We start from the raw sequence: 16,515 nt of genomic DNA on the forward strand, positions 1-16,515 counted from the left end.
GACCTATTAGGCAGAGCAACCTATACATAGTGTTTGCTGAGGAATCAGCTGCTTGTGCAACACAGTAACTGCAAAACCTTCCGGTCGACATACACAGAACTATACTTTGTATATAGGGTGACATCTTGGCTTTCATACGAGTTTGTGGAAGGAGACGGGAGGCGAAAAACATTGTATGATGATAAAGAATTAAGAAGAGTCGTAGTAATTTCGTTAAAGTTGTTAACTAACTAAATATGAAACGTAATGAGCACATAAAAACGTGTTATATTAAGTGCGAACGAAAGTTTTCGTCTCCTGGGGAGAACCGTATGGAGAATAGCGCATCCGAAGTTAAAAACAGAATGTACCTTTCTGAAATTTATTTGCTAATCAATTCAGAGGCTAGTGTCATAGTCCAAAGGACGCCTGCGCAGATATTCAGGATGTTTGAGGAAGATGACGATATTCTCGTAAATAGCTGTTAGTTAAAATAATCATGATGTTCTTTTAAGATTATCGCTAAAGTGTCTTAAACAAGTATGTTGTATCTGGCAGTAGGCAGGCGAATGTCATGTAGCACAATTTGAGATTGCTCCGCAGAATCGATTTCTTGTTACTGGGGTAATACTTAATATAGACAACCAAATAAACCCGACCCCCCACACAGTACAAGCTACGTATATACGATTCCTTACTGCAAGATAATAGTGTTGTTTCGATGTCATGGTAGGAACTGTTCTTTTTCGTGCAAAGTAGAAGGCTTTGCTGGATATATAGCATCCATGAACACATAAAGAAAACGTGTTTCATTCACTAACTGGACGAGCAGGCTCGGTCTCTGAAGCCTTGTTGTTGTAGAGTTTGGTTCCCTTTCATTATTCTTTATATCATACATTTTATTCCGTATCCTGAAATGTGGGGGCGGTCTTTGAAACATCCGACCCATTGTAGAGCCAAGTTATTTTCTTCCACAGTCCAGAAGAGTTGATGGTGGAGCAGACGGATTACCATTTAGCAGGGTATTTCCACACCCGGTGTATGCCTTGAAAGCTAGGGAAACCTACTGAAACGTTGATCGGAAGTAGAGCATTGGAGCGATGTTCAGTTCTTTTTTCCTAGGACAGTACGTTCTGGACAAAATTTTCGAATCGTTGGCCGTGCTTAGTTTTTCATATGTGATTGCGAGAATACTCGATGGCTTGCTTGAAGCTTGCTATCGTCGATTCAGGTTGTAGTGGAAAGTGTATTATACTTCAGTTATACCGAATTCATGTGCAAAATTCAGGTGTCATGTGACGCTGTCTGCAGTGAAGAGTATCTTAATGGAGGTACCTACCCAGCAAACTGGAGCCCAGGAAGCCAGCAAAGGTTATGACATGTCATATTAGTCACTTCCAGTCCATAGAGAACATAATGCACCCAAAATGTGTGAAACAAAAGCTGCTACTTACTTCTATTATTTACTGTATATGTAACGCTACTACGTCGCATGCTAATTAGCTATTACACTTCTTTCTGGCTTGGTTGAAATAAAGGATTGAATACCGGGTAGGGCATTCGAATGGGAAGATTTTAAATATTCACACAAAACAGAGATTTAAACTAATTTTAATTATTTTCATGCATACCGTATAGACAAGTGGAAATTAATAGTTTACCTTGAAAGTTGTCTTTTTTCTGATTTTGCTATCACTCACATTGCATCCTTGGTATAGCACACGTTAACAGAGTCTGAGGTAAACCAGCACACGAAATTATGTAGTATCTGAAATAGAACATTGTTTGTTTTTTTGGAAAATTCACTAGTTCAAATCATTTCCGATTATTGTATGGTTTTCCTGGGAAACTTTGGACTGAGATAACTCCAAAGAAATAAGCCTGGAGCCGTTAAAGCTGGCAGACGGACGGCTACGGAATATCGCCATTCCTCCTAACGATGCATGCGCGTCTGGCCAAATCCAATGACACTGCGGTTTGATCCACCGTCCTACTGCTGGAAGAGTCGAGGTTCTGCACAGAACCGTACAGCTAATTTTCGCGGTCTCCTTCGTAAAGGCGACACACACGATCAATGATATCTTGCGTCCGTCTTGTACGTATTTACGTGAGCACCTCTTTTCTGTGTAGTGCTTCCAGTGGCTTCAGAGTTTGTCGCCCAAAGGCAGATAGCGTTTGGAGATGCCGCTACACCTCGTGGAGAGTAAGTTAAACTCCCGGTGGAAGACGCGTGTTCAGCTCCTAGAAAATATCCGAATTTTAGTAATATGCCAATCCAGCACACACCCGCAGAGCACTTGACCCAGTCCCATAATCCACATCAGGGAAACCATTTAGTTCCTACACCTTTCCGTTTGACTGCCTCACCCTGGATTTATATACTTGTATTCTTTTACGGCACTTCTCCAAATTTTATTTACTGGTTTACATGCAAGTCGCAGAAACTGTGAAAGGCCGCTGGTTCGAATCCTGCCTCGGGCATGGATGCGTGTGATGTCCTTAGGTTAGTTAGGTTTAAGTAGTTCTAAGTTCTAGGGGACATATGACCTTAGATCTTAAGTCCCATAGTGCTCAGAGCCATTTGAACCATTTTTGTAAACCTTTAGTTGTCACCTCTAAAGATGAATCTAAGATCGCGAAAAGTTGTCTTAGTCCTTTCCTGTACAGGCTGAGGCAAATAAGACAGATCATTCCAGAAATAATAAATACAGCAAGGTGTCGTTTGCGCCATGCTACAGCAAACAATGTGGCAAATTTTCGGACGTTCGAAAGCAATTTTTACTGTCCATAGTGGCAGAATTACGACATCGACTTTGCTTCTCACTAATGCAACTATAAAATTTTTTCTGAGTAATATGAGAGAAGCGTGCATGAGAACTTCAGTTACGTAACATGTATGGGACTTGATCTAATGGTATCAAAATAATAGCGTCGTGAACCTTTGTTCCACCACCATGAGAAGAGGTTCCACTAATGTCTGCCCTGTTATACCAAACGTAAGCAAACACGTAATTCAGGTGCGATTCGTATGTTCATTATCACGGCTGTCATACCAATTGTCTAAAATGTTGACCTTGAGCATTGCTAAACGATATACTCGTAAAAGCAATTCTGTAGAAACAATACTACAGATTGAATTTCATCTAGAGTTAACTGCAGCATTGGCCCATGTTAACGGCACTTCATACCTTCGGGAGTCACCGGTGTGTCCTAATTGATCCTAATATGTCACCAAGTGCTCTATTAAGAGGATTGATTACAAATGCCAAATGGGATGTCCCCCCTCTACTCGTCACTGCAATGAACGTAACGTGTGTTCTCATTCTTTTTAAAATGTATGCTATGTATTCAACAAACCCCTTTACGTTCCGTGAAAAATGGTAATTCATACCATTATTATTTCTTTGATTTCCTGTTATATCGAAACAAATCCAGTGAGAAAAGGGGATCTTGCACTTTTTGTTGATTTGGCGACAGAACCAAGTTCGATAGGTTAACTACACGTTGGTAAAACTTTTGTTTGTAGTTTGCTTTTAAAGGAGTACTCACATTTTAATCATAGGCAATGTCCTGATCTGCCGCAAAAATACATCATGAATAAGACCACTTCGGTCTAGGGCGCTGCAGTCACCGCTACAGTCATGGACTGTGCGGCTGGTCCCGGCGGAGGTTCGAATCCTCCCTCGGGCATGGGTGTGTGTGTTTGTCCTTAGGATAATTTAGGTTAAGTAGTGTGTAAGCATAGGGACTGATGACCTTAGCAGTTAAGTCCCATAAGATTTCACAGACTTCTTTTTTTTCTTTTTTTGAGTAAGACCAATTACAGGTTAAGTCATTTTCACAAGATCTGATGAAGGCAACAGTAATGTACTATTGAACAAACGTCATTATGTGGATAAAGGTAATGATTTCTTGAATACCATATACTTCCACGTCCTTCTTAAAGACTGTATTAAATTATTCAAAGAGAATCTTAAATGAGTAATCAATTCATGCAAAACCACATTCTATGATTTTTAAGGAAAACTGTTAAGTCATGTGATCCAGTGCCCATTATAATGTACGGGATTTCTAAGCAGCATAAACAAGGTGCTCCTATTCGTCCAGTTGTATGATCATAGACGGCAACATCTTACAAACTAGATACTAAACTGGACACCTTAATTAAGAGCAGGGCGAAATTTAAACCAAAGAATGCTATTTCATATTCTGTGGGCCTTCTAAATAATTTAAATGTTATAGCTGTCTCACAAAGTGATAAATTAGTATCCTTTGAAGTCTTTAGTTCGTTTTTCAACTACAAAATACAAAAGGTGTGTTGCATTTTCTAAGCGTTCTACCAATAAAAAATGTTCAAATGTGTGTGAAATCTTATGAGATTTAACTGCTATGGTCATCATTCCCTAAGCTTACTCACTACTGAACTTAAATTATCCTAAGGGCAAACACACACGCCCATGCCCGAGGGAGGACTCGAACCTCCGCCGGGACCACCCGCACAGTCCATGACTGCAGCGCCTCAGACCGCTCGTCTAATCAAATGCGGAGCTCTACCAATAAATCGCAGTCTTATATACCTCTCAACTGCCGTCGATGCTACTTCTTTGAATATCAGCTACATTTAGCACAATAAATAGCTTTCCAGTCAATTTACCATCCAGATTATCAATCAGTATATTTTTATACGAATGCGTTAAGGGCACTGACGTTATTTGTTTTTAATACAGCTCTCTTTGGATATCTACTTTGAAGGGTCCCTTTCACAGGCATTTCTTCTTCATATGGTGATTGCTCAGAACTGAAAACAAAATCCTTACTGAAGGGTGAGATAAGTTTGTTTATCTAATCTAGAAAGTTTCTTGCCTATTCCGCAGGTTGCTGTTCATCGACAATTTGAAGCTTTGTTTGAAATTTCGTTTCCTTGCATCTTCCAATTCTGTAGCACTGTTTGAGGTTATGCAACCATCGACTGCTTCTCTTGAAATCACCTGTAACCCGTGTTGCGGCCAGTTTGATGTGCGTAACGTAGTAGTCCGCTATCACGTACATAGTGTAAACTGTAGCGAGCACACTTAAAAAGCGCAGACACCAGTTTCTGTGACTAGTGCACTTTGTCCTCCCTTGAATATCCGTAGCTCTTCTGATGCTCTATATAGTCATACTGCTGTGGACTCATTCTAAATATGTTCATAATTGCTTTTTCACTGTGCTGCGGATGATCATCCATGTTGTTGTTGTTGTGGTCTTCAGTCCTGACACTGGTTTGATGCAGCTCTCCATGCCACTCTATCCTGTGCAAGCTTCTTCATCTCCCAGTAACTAGTGCAACGTACATCCTTCTGAATCTGCTTAGTGTATTAATCTCTTGGTCTCCCTCTACGATTTTTACCCTCCACGCTACCCTCCAGTACTAAATTGGTGATCCCTTGATGCCTCAGAATATGTCCTACCAACCGATCCCTTTTTCTAGTCAAGTTGTGCCACAAACTCCACTTCTCCCCAATTCTATTCAATACCTCCTCATTAGTTATGTGATCTACCCATCTAATCTTCAGCATTCTTCTGTAGCACCACATTTCGAAAGCTTCTATTCTTGCCTAAACCATTTATCGTCCATGTTTCACTTCCATACATGGCTACACTCCTTACGAATACTTTCAGAAACGACTTCCTGACACTTAAATCGATACTCGATGTTAACAAATTTCTCTTCTTCATAAACGCTTTCCTTGCCAGTGCCAGTCTACATTTTATATCCTCTCTACTTCGACAATCATCAGTTATTTTGCTCCCCAAATGGCAAAACTCCTTTGCTACTTTATCTCATTTCCTTTTCATGTCCCTCGACTCTAACAACTGCCATCTGCTTTCTGTACAAATTGTAAATAGCCTTTCGCTCCGCGTAATTTACACCTGCCACCTTCAGAACTTGAAAGAGGGTATTCCAGTCAACATTGTCAAAAGCTTTCTCTAAGTCTACAAATGCTATCAACGTAGGTTTGCCTTTCCTTAATCTTTCTTCTAAGATAGGTCGTAGGGTCAGTATTGCGTCCCGTGTTCCAACATTTCTACGGAATCCAAACTGATCATCCCCAAGGTCGGCTTCTACCAGTTTTACCATTCGTCTGTGAAGAAATCGCGTTAGTATTTTGCAGCTGTGACTTATTAAACTGATAGTTTGGTAATTTTCACATCTGTCAACACTGTTTTCTTTGGGATTGGAATTATTATATTCATTTTGAAGTCTGAGGGTATTTTGACTGTGTCATACATTTTGCTCACCAGGTGGTAGAGTTTTGTAAGGACTGGCTCTCCCAAAGCTGTCAGTAGTTCTAATGGAATGTTGTCTACTCCCGGGGCCTTGTTTCGATTTAGGTCTTTCAGTGCTCTGTCAAACTCTTCACACATATCTCCCATTTCATCTTCATCTTCCTCCTCTTCCATTTCCATAATATTGTCCTCAGGAACATCGCCCCTGTGTAGACCCTCTATATACTCCTTCCACCTTTCTGCTTTCCCTTCTTTGCTTAGAACTGGGTTTCCATCTGAGCTCTTGATATGCATGCAAGTGGTTCTCTTTTCTCCATCCATACACACAATTTTGTTTAGTAACCGCTCCATACGCTCCTTGGACAACGTTGGTCCTTTGTTATGTTTCGCTTGAGAAGGGAAGTGTCGGACGGGTTCCCTGTGCGACAAAGATAATGAACTACATGACTCGACATCTGTTTCAATATTTATTTCACTTATTTATCACGCATCGTCATCATCGTATTCCTCATGTACATTGCCCCCACAGTCGAGCGTATACGGCAACACGCGTTCCATTCAATCACCTTCCTCAACTGCTAATATTTCGTCTGTCACTTGTCCCTCACTCTCAGAAATTCCTTGGTTTTTTTTCTGGAAATGTCAGCTCCGGGAAATGTTGTTGTGGATACAATGCAGTGTTTGCTTTTTCTATCAACGACATTTCCCTGCTCTGGGACGTCGGCTAATCAGTTCAACTATGCTCCTTAGCCTCATGCTGGGCTCATCATTGGTTACCTTGAGTCCCGCCCCATGTGGCCATTAGGAGTTAATATTGTGGGTGCATGGTAGACAATGGATGCGGCAGCGAATGCCATGAACATCACTAAACTTTTCCGGCCTCACGTTCAAGGAGCTCAAAGTAAGTTCACGTCAGCAGAATTTGGGTTAAGGTATTAAAGTAGTTTCAGCATTCCAAGTATGGATTCATATGTTTTTTATTCCAGTCTTTGATCACAATATCATTTCTTTTGACGATGACCGGTTTCAGTCAGTTATGACTATAAGGCCATAGATATGGTGTGGAAAAGATCTGAGGATGGACATCATGTACTGAAACCGGTCATCGTCAAAAGAATGGATATTGTGATCAAAGACTGGAATAAAAAACATATGAATCCATACTTGGAATGCTGAAACTACTTTAATACCTTAACCCAAATTCTGCTGACGTGAACTTACTTTGAGCTCCTTGAACGTGAGGCCGGAAAAGTTTAGTGATGTTTATGGCATTCGCTGCCGCATCCATTGTCTACCATGCACCCACAATATTAACTCCTAATGGCCACATGGGGCGGGACTCATGAAAGACTGGAATAAAAAAAAACATTTGACAGTTTCGGATCACTGTTCGTATTCGCGACTATGTCGCAGTTGGTGCAAGTATGGATTTCCTACAGGAATTATAAAATACAGTTTCGGAATAGTTCTTCAGGAACAGTGGAATAAACAAGTAACAAGTGATGTTGTGCTGTTGTTATTAAAACCTCTATATAAACGTGCAATTCACTGAATATAAATTTTTTAAGGATCAAATTGTGTGTCAGGATCGGCGTTGCTTCGATAATTAATTTACATCACAACTGCCATCCAGTAGACGATATTCGCTACAGTGTGTGTGTTTTCTGGTCTCTGCAGCCCTGGTCGCCGTGGCGCATGCGCGCTACGGCCCTCGGGAGTCGCGTTACCAGCCCACGGAGGACCGGGAGCAGCCGTCATCGGCAGAGAGGCGGCTCAGTCCCAGAACGTTCATGCGCCGCTCAGAAGACGACGGTGCCGGCTCCTCAGAGTCGCAGGAAATGTCGTCCACGGAGCTACCGTGCCCTAAAGTTTGTCCACTTACCTACGCACCAGTGTGCGTCGAAGACATCAACCACGATTACCACTTGTTCGATGATGAGTGTGAGGTGCGCAAGTGCGCCTGTGACACAGGGTTCGGTAAGTTCTTGGAATTTAAATGAAGTTGTTTTACGTGTGTTATTGATGAGATATCGACGGACTGTGCATTTACTTAGCGCTGGATTCCAATGTCAGAGCGGATATACGAGTAACCAGCAATGGAACTCTACATATTTATGCCTGCGAAATCATTGAAGGAAGCACTGTTCCTCGTACTTTGCAGTGAAACGGCAGGAAGCTTTCTTCGCTCAGTCCACGACTTCCAATCTTATGGTTGAGCTTAGAACTCATTCGGATTATTCGCCAGAACTGTCTCTGGAACTCGCTGCATCTACTTAATCTACTTATTTTACAATACTTTATGAGCGCAGTAGATGTTTTTCATGGTACTGACATACCGCAACTTTGTATAAAATTATGTTTACTTAGGATTTGTTTTATATCCGACAGGAAAGACACTGTGAGGCTTAGGATCAATACTCTTGGAACAGGGTTATTTTAATCTTTTAATTTTTTTCTTACCGTTCTGATATCTGCCCCCAGTAGCTGACTAGCCAGCGCGACAGAGTGTCCATCCTAAGGGCCCGGGTTCGATTCCCGGTTGGGTCGGAGATTTTCTCAGCTCAGAGACTGGGTGTTGTGTTGCCATAATCATCATTTCATCTACATCGATGCGAAAGTCGCAGAAGTGGCGTCAAATCGAAAGACTTGCACCCGCCGAACGGTCTACCCGACGGGAAGCTCTAGTCACACGACATTTACATTTCATCGTTACGATAAATGCGTTAATTAGCACGCCATTTCCAAGATTCTGGGAGGCACTGGCCCCGAATCGAATACGTGCAGTGGTTACCGACGAGGGCCGGTGTGCGAGTCAGCCTGGTTGTAGTTTTTAGGCGGTTTCTCACATCCGAGTAGGTGAATACCTGCATGGTACACACTATCCACCTCATAGACACTACTGACAAACATTTAGAAAATGTTGACACACTGGCACACTTTTCTCCTGGATACCACCAGGTATAGACAGACTGGTTACACAAATTCCCTCACGAGGTTTGGGGGGTGGGGGCTGTCGGAGGGGGTGGCAACAGGAAGTGCGTCCCGCCGCCATTTTTCTGTACGGCTAATTTTCTTGTTATCTTCCGTCCGGAGAGTGGTTGGATGAGACTCTACAGGCTACCCTATCCTGTGCAAGCCTCTTCGTTTCCGAATAACTACTGACACACCAATTTAACATGAACTGTGATTGTGACATAACGTAACGCAGGAAGAGTGGAGCTATACTGAAAATTGATTTGAGTGATGCAAAACTGCTGAATTGGTGGCTGAATGAAATGCCACTAATGAAAAAGCCAATGACTTTATTTGATTCGTTTCGGGATATGCCAATCATCAGAGAGTCATGATCATCTAGCTATTCAGAGGATAAAGATATGCATAAAGATTGATACAGCCTTATCATGTCTGCCATGACAGCTGTATCAGTTATAGCTTCTCTCTATGCATGTGAATACCTAGATGACCATGATGATGGATATCTCTCGAAACGGGACCAATAAAGTCATTGGTTTCTTAACTACTGTAATTTCGTTCAGTGACCAATTCAACAATTTTGCAGTATTCATAATAATTTAATATCAGTCGAAACCTACGGGCTGTTCTCGTCTCTTGGTTCCCTCTCACACTTCCCTCCAGTACAACGTTAGTGATCTCTTGACGTCTCAGAATGTGTCTTATCGGCCGATTTCAGTACCTTCTCATCAGTTACATTATCTACCCGTGTAGTCCTCAGCATTTGTCTGTAGCATCATATTTCCAAAGCTTGCATTCTGTTTTTCTTTGAACAGCTCATCGCGCACTTTTCGGTCCCGTATGAGGCTACATTCCAGAGAAATACCTTCAGAAAACACTTCCTAACACTTAAATTTGTATTAGGTGTTAACAAATTTTTCTTCTTCAGATACGCTGTTCTTGCTATTGCCAGTCTACATTTTATATCCTCTCTACTTTGGCCATTATCAGTTATTTTGCTGTCCAGATAAAGGCGTTTTTAAGAATTCCTAAAAACAGACATTGGTGACGATCCTGCAGCAGTACTATATTTATAAAATCAATTCGGAATACAAGAATCTCTCTGACAACAGCTGAGTAAGGTATGGGGATATGACCTGCTACTGATAGATGAAAATTTTTACCGGATTGTGACACTAAACCATATTATGTGCTTGTCCCGAGCGCTTGCCTTTACCATTTCGTCAATCCGAGGGCGCTTCTAGGACCGACCAAAACTTCCTTACGTCATACTGTGTACGACCCTGTCTCTCGCAAATTTATTTATATTTCCGCCACAGTGTTCCAAAGACACAAACGTATTCATCGTCAGTGTTAAGATAGGCATTTTGCCAGTCGAGGCTTTTAATATCTTTTGGTTACGATGTCTGAAGGAACAGACGCTGGTGGAGATTTTGGAGCTCTACTAAATTTACGAAATTTATTCTAAATTGCGCAATCATTCTGACATTAGCTACGTTAGGAGTAAATATATGCCACATGAGAATTTGTGCCGGACCGTAATTCGAAACCGGATATAGCGCTTGTAACAAGCGCCCTTCTGAGATGACCCGAAGGGTCAATACTGTCTCGCTTATTCTCCTATTTGTCCAGAAAAATACTGTTCCACGGGATCGGCTTCTACCAGGTTTTCCATTCTTCCATCAGTATTGTGCAACGATGACTTATTAAACTGGTAGTCTGGTGACATATATATCACGAACAAGAAAATAGCATTTATTCCTCCCGATCTCTCTCAGTAAATTGTGAACAAGTGGCTAGAGAAGTGTGTGAATCATGGCGCTGACAGAATCTCTCAGTTTTGGTCACAGACTGATATTCGCTACAGCTGTGAAGAATTTTGTTGGAACTGACGCGACTTGAAAACTGATACGATTTTGTCTAGTCATGTAGCCGCGAAAGACTCGTTGTTTTCAGTAACCCTTCTCCGTATTTTAGAGGAATTTTCATACAGAAATTCTACTTTTTACCACATCAGAAAGAGACTAATTGTTTAAAAGTAGTTATTAAATCAGTTAGTAATCTCTGCGAATGACATGCATGTGTACAATGTCGAGATACAACGGAACCATCTTTCCTAAAGCAGATATACATGAGAACAAAGATTTATAAAAAAAGTTTCGTAATGTATCAAACTTTCTGCGCACATATTTTTTCCCCGAGTACTCCAAAGTTCTGACTATATTCACTTCGTGTTTTACAGTTAATGCTAATATTTTGAATTTCGCACTGGTAATAGGTTACTCTCCTGTTGTCTCGACTGTAGAATATACGTTTTTCTTAGTCATTTCGCTGATGTATGTGTACAGTAAAATCTTAAAAGTTTTGTGTGTACAGAAATGTGTAACTTTAACAAAAGACTTTGTTTATTTTTATAGCTGTAAACACATTTCGAATTGTAAGACGTGTTCTGTTACGATCTCTAAGACAAGCTTCGTTATTTGTATGGTTGGTTGTACAGCCTTATGATACATCTGTTCTCATGGTGAAATCGTAAATTAAGAAATCGAAGACCACGTTGTTCCTATATATTAGAATTACTTTAACCTAACTAACCTAAGGACATCACACACACCCATGTACGAGGCAGGATTCTAACCCGCGACGTTTGCGCTCGCGCAGTTCCAGACTGAAGCACCTAGAAACGCTCGGTCGCAGCGGCCGGCTATACCACTGAAGTGGGACGAATTCTACTGCTGGTACTTACTGACGAGTGCTTCGCTTTATCGACATGCAGTACATATTCAGGCCGAGTTTATTTTATAGAGGACCTATCTATCTCGGAATCTACACGGCTAAGCCACGATCCCCTCCCTTTCCCTTTGGCATACAACGTAGCAGCGACGAGCTCAACTGTAGTCCCTGAATCATGTTACGACAGTACGGCAGTACTGAAAAGGCTCTGACCCTTCATCCCTTTATGTGTTCAAATGTGTGTGAAATCTTATGGGACGTGACTGCTGAGGTCATCAGTCCCTAAGCTTACACATTACTTAACCTAAATAATCCTAAGGACAAACACACACACCCATGCCCGAGGGAGGTCTCGAACCTCTGCCGGGACCAGCCGCACAGTTCATGACTGCAGCGCCCGAGACCGCTCGGCAAAACCTGCGCGGCTCATCCCTTTAAATATCACCATAGACATTTTCAAGAGAAAATTAAAGTGAAAATTGGACACACAGACACCTATGAACAGTCATCGGCCTACGCTTCGTCCATGAAAGTAAGGGGGCCGACCAATCATATAAAGATATAAAGATCCCGGTGCACTTCCGACCTGTATACATAGCACAAGTGTAAATAATGAACCGACTTTGCACTAGCCTTCAAAACACAAGATACACAACAAGGCACACGTGCTAATATCCAACGCTCTTCAAACATTTTCGCTATGGAATAAACTTGAGAATGTATTTACCGTGCAAGCAAATTTGGACGACTAAAAGCTCAGGAACAAGCTAGACACAGTTGTATTAATGGGGATGTGGTCAAAGGAATTCTATATTTGTGACAAGCTCTTGGGCATGTGGGGAGCCACTTTTTGCTAATGAATTGCTAACTTTCTCTATAATTCGCATCCAGAACATGATCTGGTCATATTGCAACAACAGCTGTGCGTGGCGTTAAGGAAATGCAATAGGAGACATTTATGTAGTCGACAGTAAGTAATCAGACCGTTAGAAAAGTTTTTCACAGTTACTAGCGTTATTAACGTGTCCTTCCTTTTATTTGTTACAGTTTACAAGTTTGTACCAAGGGAGATGTGTAAAGGACCAATGTCACCCTGTCCACTGCAGCCAAAATCTTCCCGGCGTCTTGATGTAGAGGAAGACGCTGAAATTGAAGACTCGTCCTCCAGCGAGTAACGTCCGAGTGGCTGTCCTGACGACAAGGAATCTTCGTAAAGCAGAAAAATGATTAGTGTGCTTAGAGGTACCAAGAAAATACGAGAGCAGAAGAATTTACCTCATGTACTCGCAACAAAACTACCTGAATAACCTCAGCAACGTTTCTGCTATATTGATTCGACCACCAAATACAATAAATCAAATCAGATTTTATTTTATGTTACTTGCTATTTACATAAATTTTTGTGCCCTTTTTTATCAATTTCTTATTCTGTAATAAATTGGCTACAACCCAAAGGAAGTTTCATGTTAAGTGCTGTTACATTTTTGATTCCACAACAAATTTATCTGCCTCTAGCATCTGATACTGGAAAGTAATGAATTAGCATTAATAAAGTCAACAAAATTCGGCCCAGTCAAGCTATACATTCAAAAACGCTGATTTTATATCACAATGATAAACGGTTTCATTGACAACGTACTGCAAAATTAAAAATAAACCTGTTAGTAATAAGTAGAGCTTGTATTAATTTTCCTGTCTAAACCCTAACTAATGGTAAAAAGACTGAGCACACCTCTGAATAACACATACTCTGCAGGATGCGGTCTGCAAAACACCCTGGTGAAATGCGTTGACGCTTCGGTTGCGGCAGATACCTATATTGCTTTACCAAAAACCGTTTAAATAATTAAGTAAAGATGAAACATAGTTAGATGTCGAATAACGTTTATCAATGGATGAGATTTATATCTGAATGGCGTTAAATAACGCATGTCGAATCCAGGAGTATAGCCATTCTTGTCAAAAGCAGGCTTTTCTAGCGCTTTGTGGCGTTATTGCTTGGGCAACGTTTTTGTGTGACTACAGTAACTATTTACGTTTGTATTTCTTCAATCAGTCTTAAAGACCAGCACTGTTAGCCTCCAGCGTGGTTTTCAACAACTTCTTTTTTGCCTGGTTACTAGGTACGTACCGTACGATGATATGCAGAATTAACGGTAGCTACGGTGGCATCACTAGGTGTGTAGGTTTGAGGTTTCAGTTAATTACAAGCGAATTGAGAACGAAAATCTTACTACAGAAATATTTTATCTTAAGCTATCAAACTAATAATAAAAACATCCAACTGAAAATAAAATATCCGTCATTATGTGGCTACGATTTTGAGTGACTCTCAACTGGAGGTACAAAACATTCCAAATTAAAATTAATGTAGTACGTATATTTGATACTAAGAAATGAATGTGTGATTCCCGAAATTATTTTGTCAAAGAAACTGATTAATAGCATTGCGGTGTGCTATAATCAGGTAAGATAGACTCAATTTAATTCCATACATTTATAGAACCTCTTTAATATTCAATTCCGGAGCCAAAAAGGAGTAGAAAAAAAATATAAATTGTGCGCCTGGAAAGATCCGATAACGGCATATACCATCTATAGTATAGTAGTTGCACTGATAATAGTCCACCGACAGATAACGTAGTGGTAAATCTACCAGAGCAGCGCCGTATGTGTCTACCCTTTAATACGAAATGCTTACAGCAAGAAAGCTCAGTGTCGTTCAAACGTGTGAAGCAAGCAGGCAACCAAGCCACGGAGTCCGACTCGTGTTTCCTACAGCCAGCTGAATGAATTTGAAAGGGGTCCAACTGTGGCATTCGGAGTGACGGGATGGAACTTCCGAAGAATTGACACACAGGTTGAACGTGCAGCTTCAGTTGTGTAACGGTGCTGGTATCAGTGGTCACGTGACTATTCTCAGACCCTTAGACGAGATTCTCGACGTCCACGCTGCACAGATGCCCACCTTCATCGTCGTATTGGCTAGCAATGGCAGATCGTAGACTCACCACAGCACAGATAAGAGGAATTCTGATCCCAGATGTGTCAACACTAATTGTTGCGAACAGATTATTAGCATTGCGATTACAGGCAGCCACACCTCTAGCCCATCTTCCACTCACACCATAGCATCGATGCGCACGGCTCGACGGGTGCCGTCAGCTATACTTGGAGTAGCGTGCCATAGTCTTCAGAAGCTGATTCTGGTTGTATGAAAGTGATGGTCGTGAGAGCGCACGGCGTAGACTTGGTGAGCGGTGTGTCGTTGAGTGCTTTCGTACAAGGCAGGCTGGCCCCTACCTCAGGCCCTATGGTCTGACGTGCGACGAACTACAGCCTTTCGCGTTTACGGAGGGGACTCTAACCAGTGCTCGGTACGTGCAGAATGTTTCGGACCCGTTCACTTGCCGTTCTTGCATCAGAAAGGTGATGTATTCTTCTGGCAGGATAATACTCGCCCACACACTGCCCGTGAAAGTTAACGTGCTCTGCAAGACGTATAGCGACTTCCCTGGCCAGTCCGATTTCCAGACTAGTCTCCAGCCGAGCGTATGTGGAATATGATGGGACGGGAAGTGACACGTGAGACTCATCAAACGACAAATATTCCAGAACAGGCTAAGCACACATGGCATAACGTATCCCAGGACAGTATTCACCATCTGTGCAATCAACTGACTGGCAGAGTCACTGCCCGCTTTGCTTCCCGTGGAGGCCACGCCACGTACTACTGATATTAGCGTGGGTCGATACCTGGTACCTCATAACCGCTTGTGCTATTAATCTGTAAATGTAACTTCATTTATTCCATAAGCAATATTGCAACAACACATCTTGATTGAACTGAAAATCTCTAAAAGCGTGTTGAGCGGTGCGCGGCTCTTGTTCGTGCCATCTATTGCTTGACAGCTTGTCTTTGCGGTGCCGCCGTCTCGTTTCTTATTCGATTTACTGGCCTCACTAAGTTGCTGGCTTGCTTGGTAGTGAGTGGCAGCAGCAGCGCTTATCGATAAGTGCACTGTCGTACTATCTCTGGAGCGACCGCTAGTATTTCGGGTTCGTGGTCTGTCGGCAGTGGAGTTGGGACGGAGCACCAGTGAGGTGCGGACAGCCAGTACTCGCCGACCGCTGGCGACACACATGCACTGTCCGACGGAAGGAGACTGGAGTGGGATTGACCTTTGGTTGGTCGTTCGGTCGGTCGTCTCATCGGGCGACGTGTATTTGGTCTTTTGACCGTTTCTGGGCCTCGTCTGTTGGTAACTTTGTCGGATGTGGGTCGGTTCCTTCCTTGTGCAGAGATGTCAGGTGGCCAGTGGGCAAGCGTTACCTCTGCATGGTTGGGTCCGAGCCAGTGTGCCCAGGTCGCCGTTTCTCCGAGTTCGGAACGGCCATGGAGTTGAGTCAGGATGGAGCTCCAGGGAGGTCCGGATAGCTATGTCTCGCTCGACCGTGGCTGACAGGCATGACATGAGTGGAGACGATCTTGATTGTTCGTTCGGTCGGTCGTCACACCGGACGACGTATATCTGGTCGCCCGCTTCTGGGTTCTCTGTA

General features: G+C 42.3%; 1 protein-coding gene across 1 annotated transcript in view; it reads left to right on the plus strand.

Moving 5' to 3' along the window:
* Window positions 1–13,357, plus strand: part of LOC124777627 (greglin-like) — a 41,172-nt gene extending 27,815 nt beyond the window's left edge. The window contains exons 2-3 of the mRNA XM_047253101.1: window positions 7,927–8,226; window positions 13,003–13,357. Coding sequence (XP_047109057.1) covers window positions 8,040–8,226; window positions 13,003–13,130 — 315 coding nt within the window. The 5' untranslated portion in view covers window positions 7,927–8,039 and the 3' untranslated portion in view covers window positions 13,131–13,357. The remainder of the gene's footprint in view (window positions 1–7,926; window positions 8,227–13,002) is intronic.
* Window positions 13,358–16,515: the final 3,158 nt, after the last annotated feature.

This window comes from Schistocerca piceifrons, chromosome 2, assembly GCF_021461385.2.
Source record: "Schistocerca piceifrons isolate TAMUIC-IGC-003096 chromosome 2, iqSchPice1.1, whole genome shotgun sequence".
NCBI lineage: Eukaryota > Metazoa > Arthropoda > Insecta > Orthoptera > Acrididae > Schistocerca > Schistocerca piceifrons.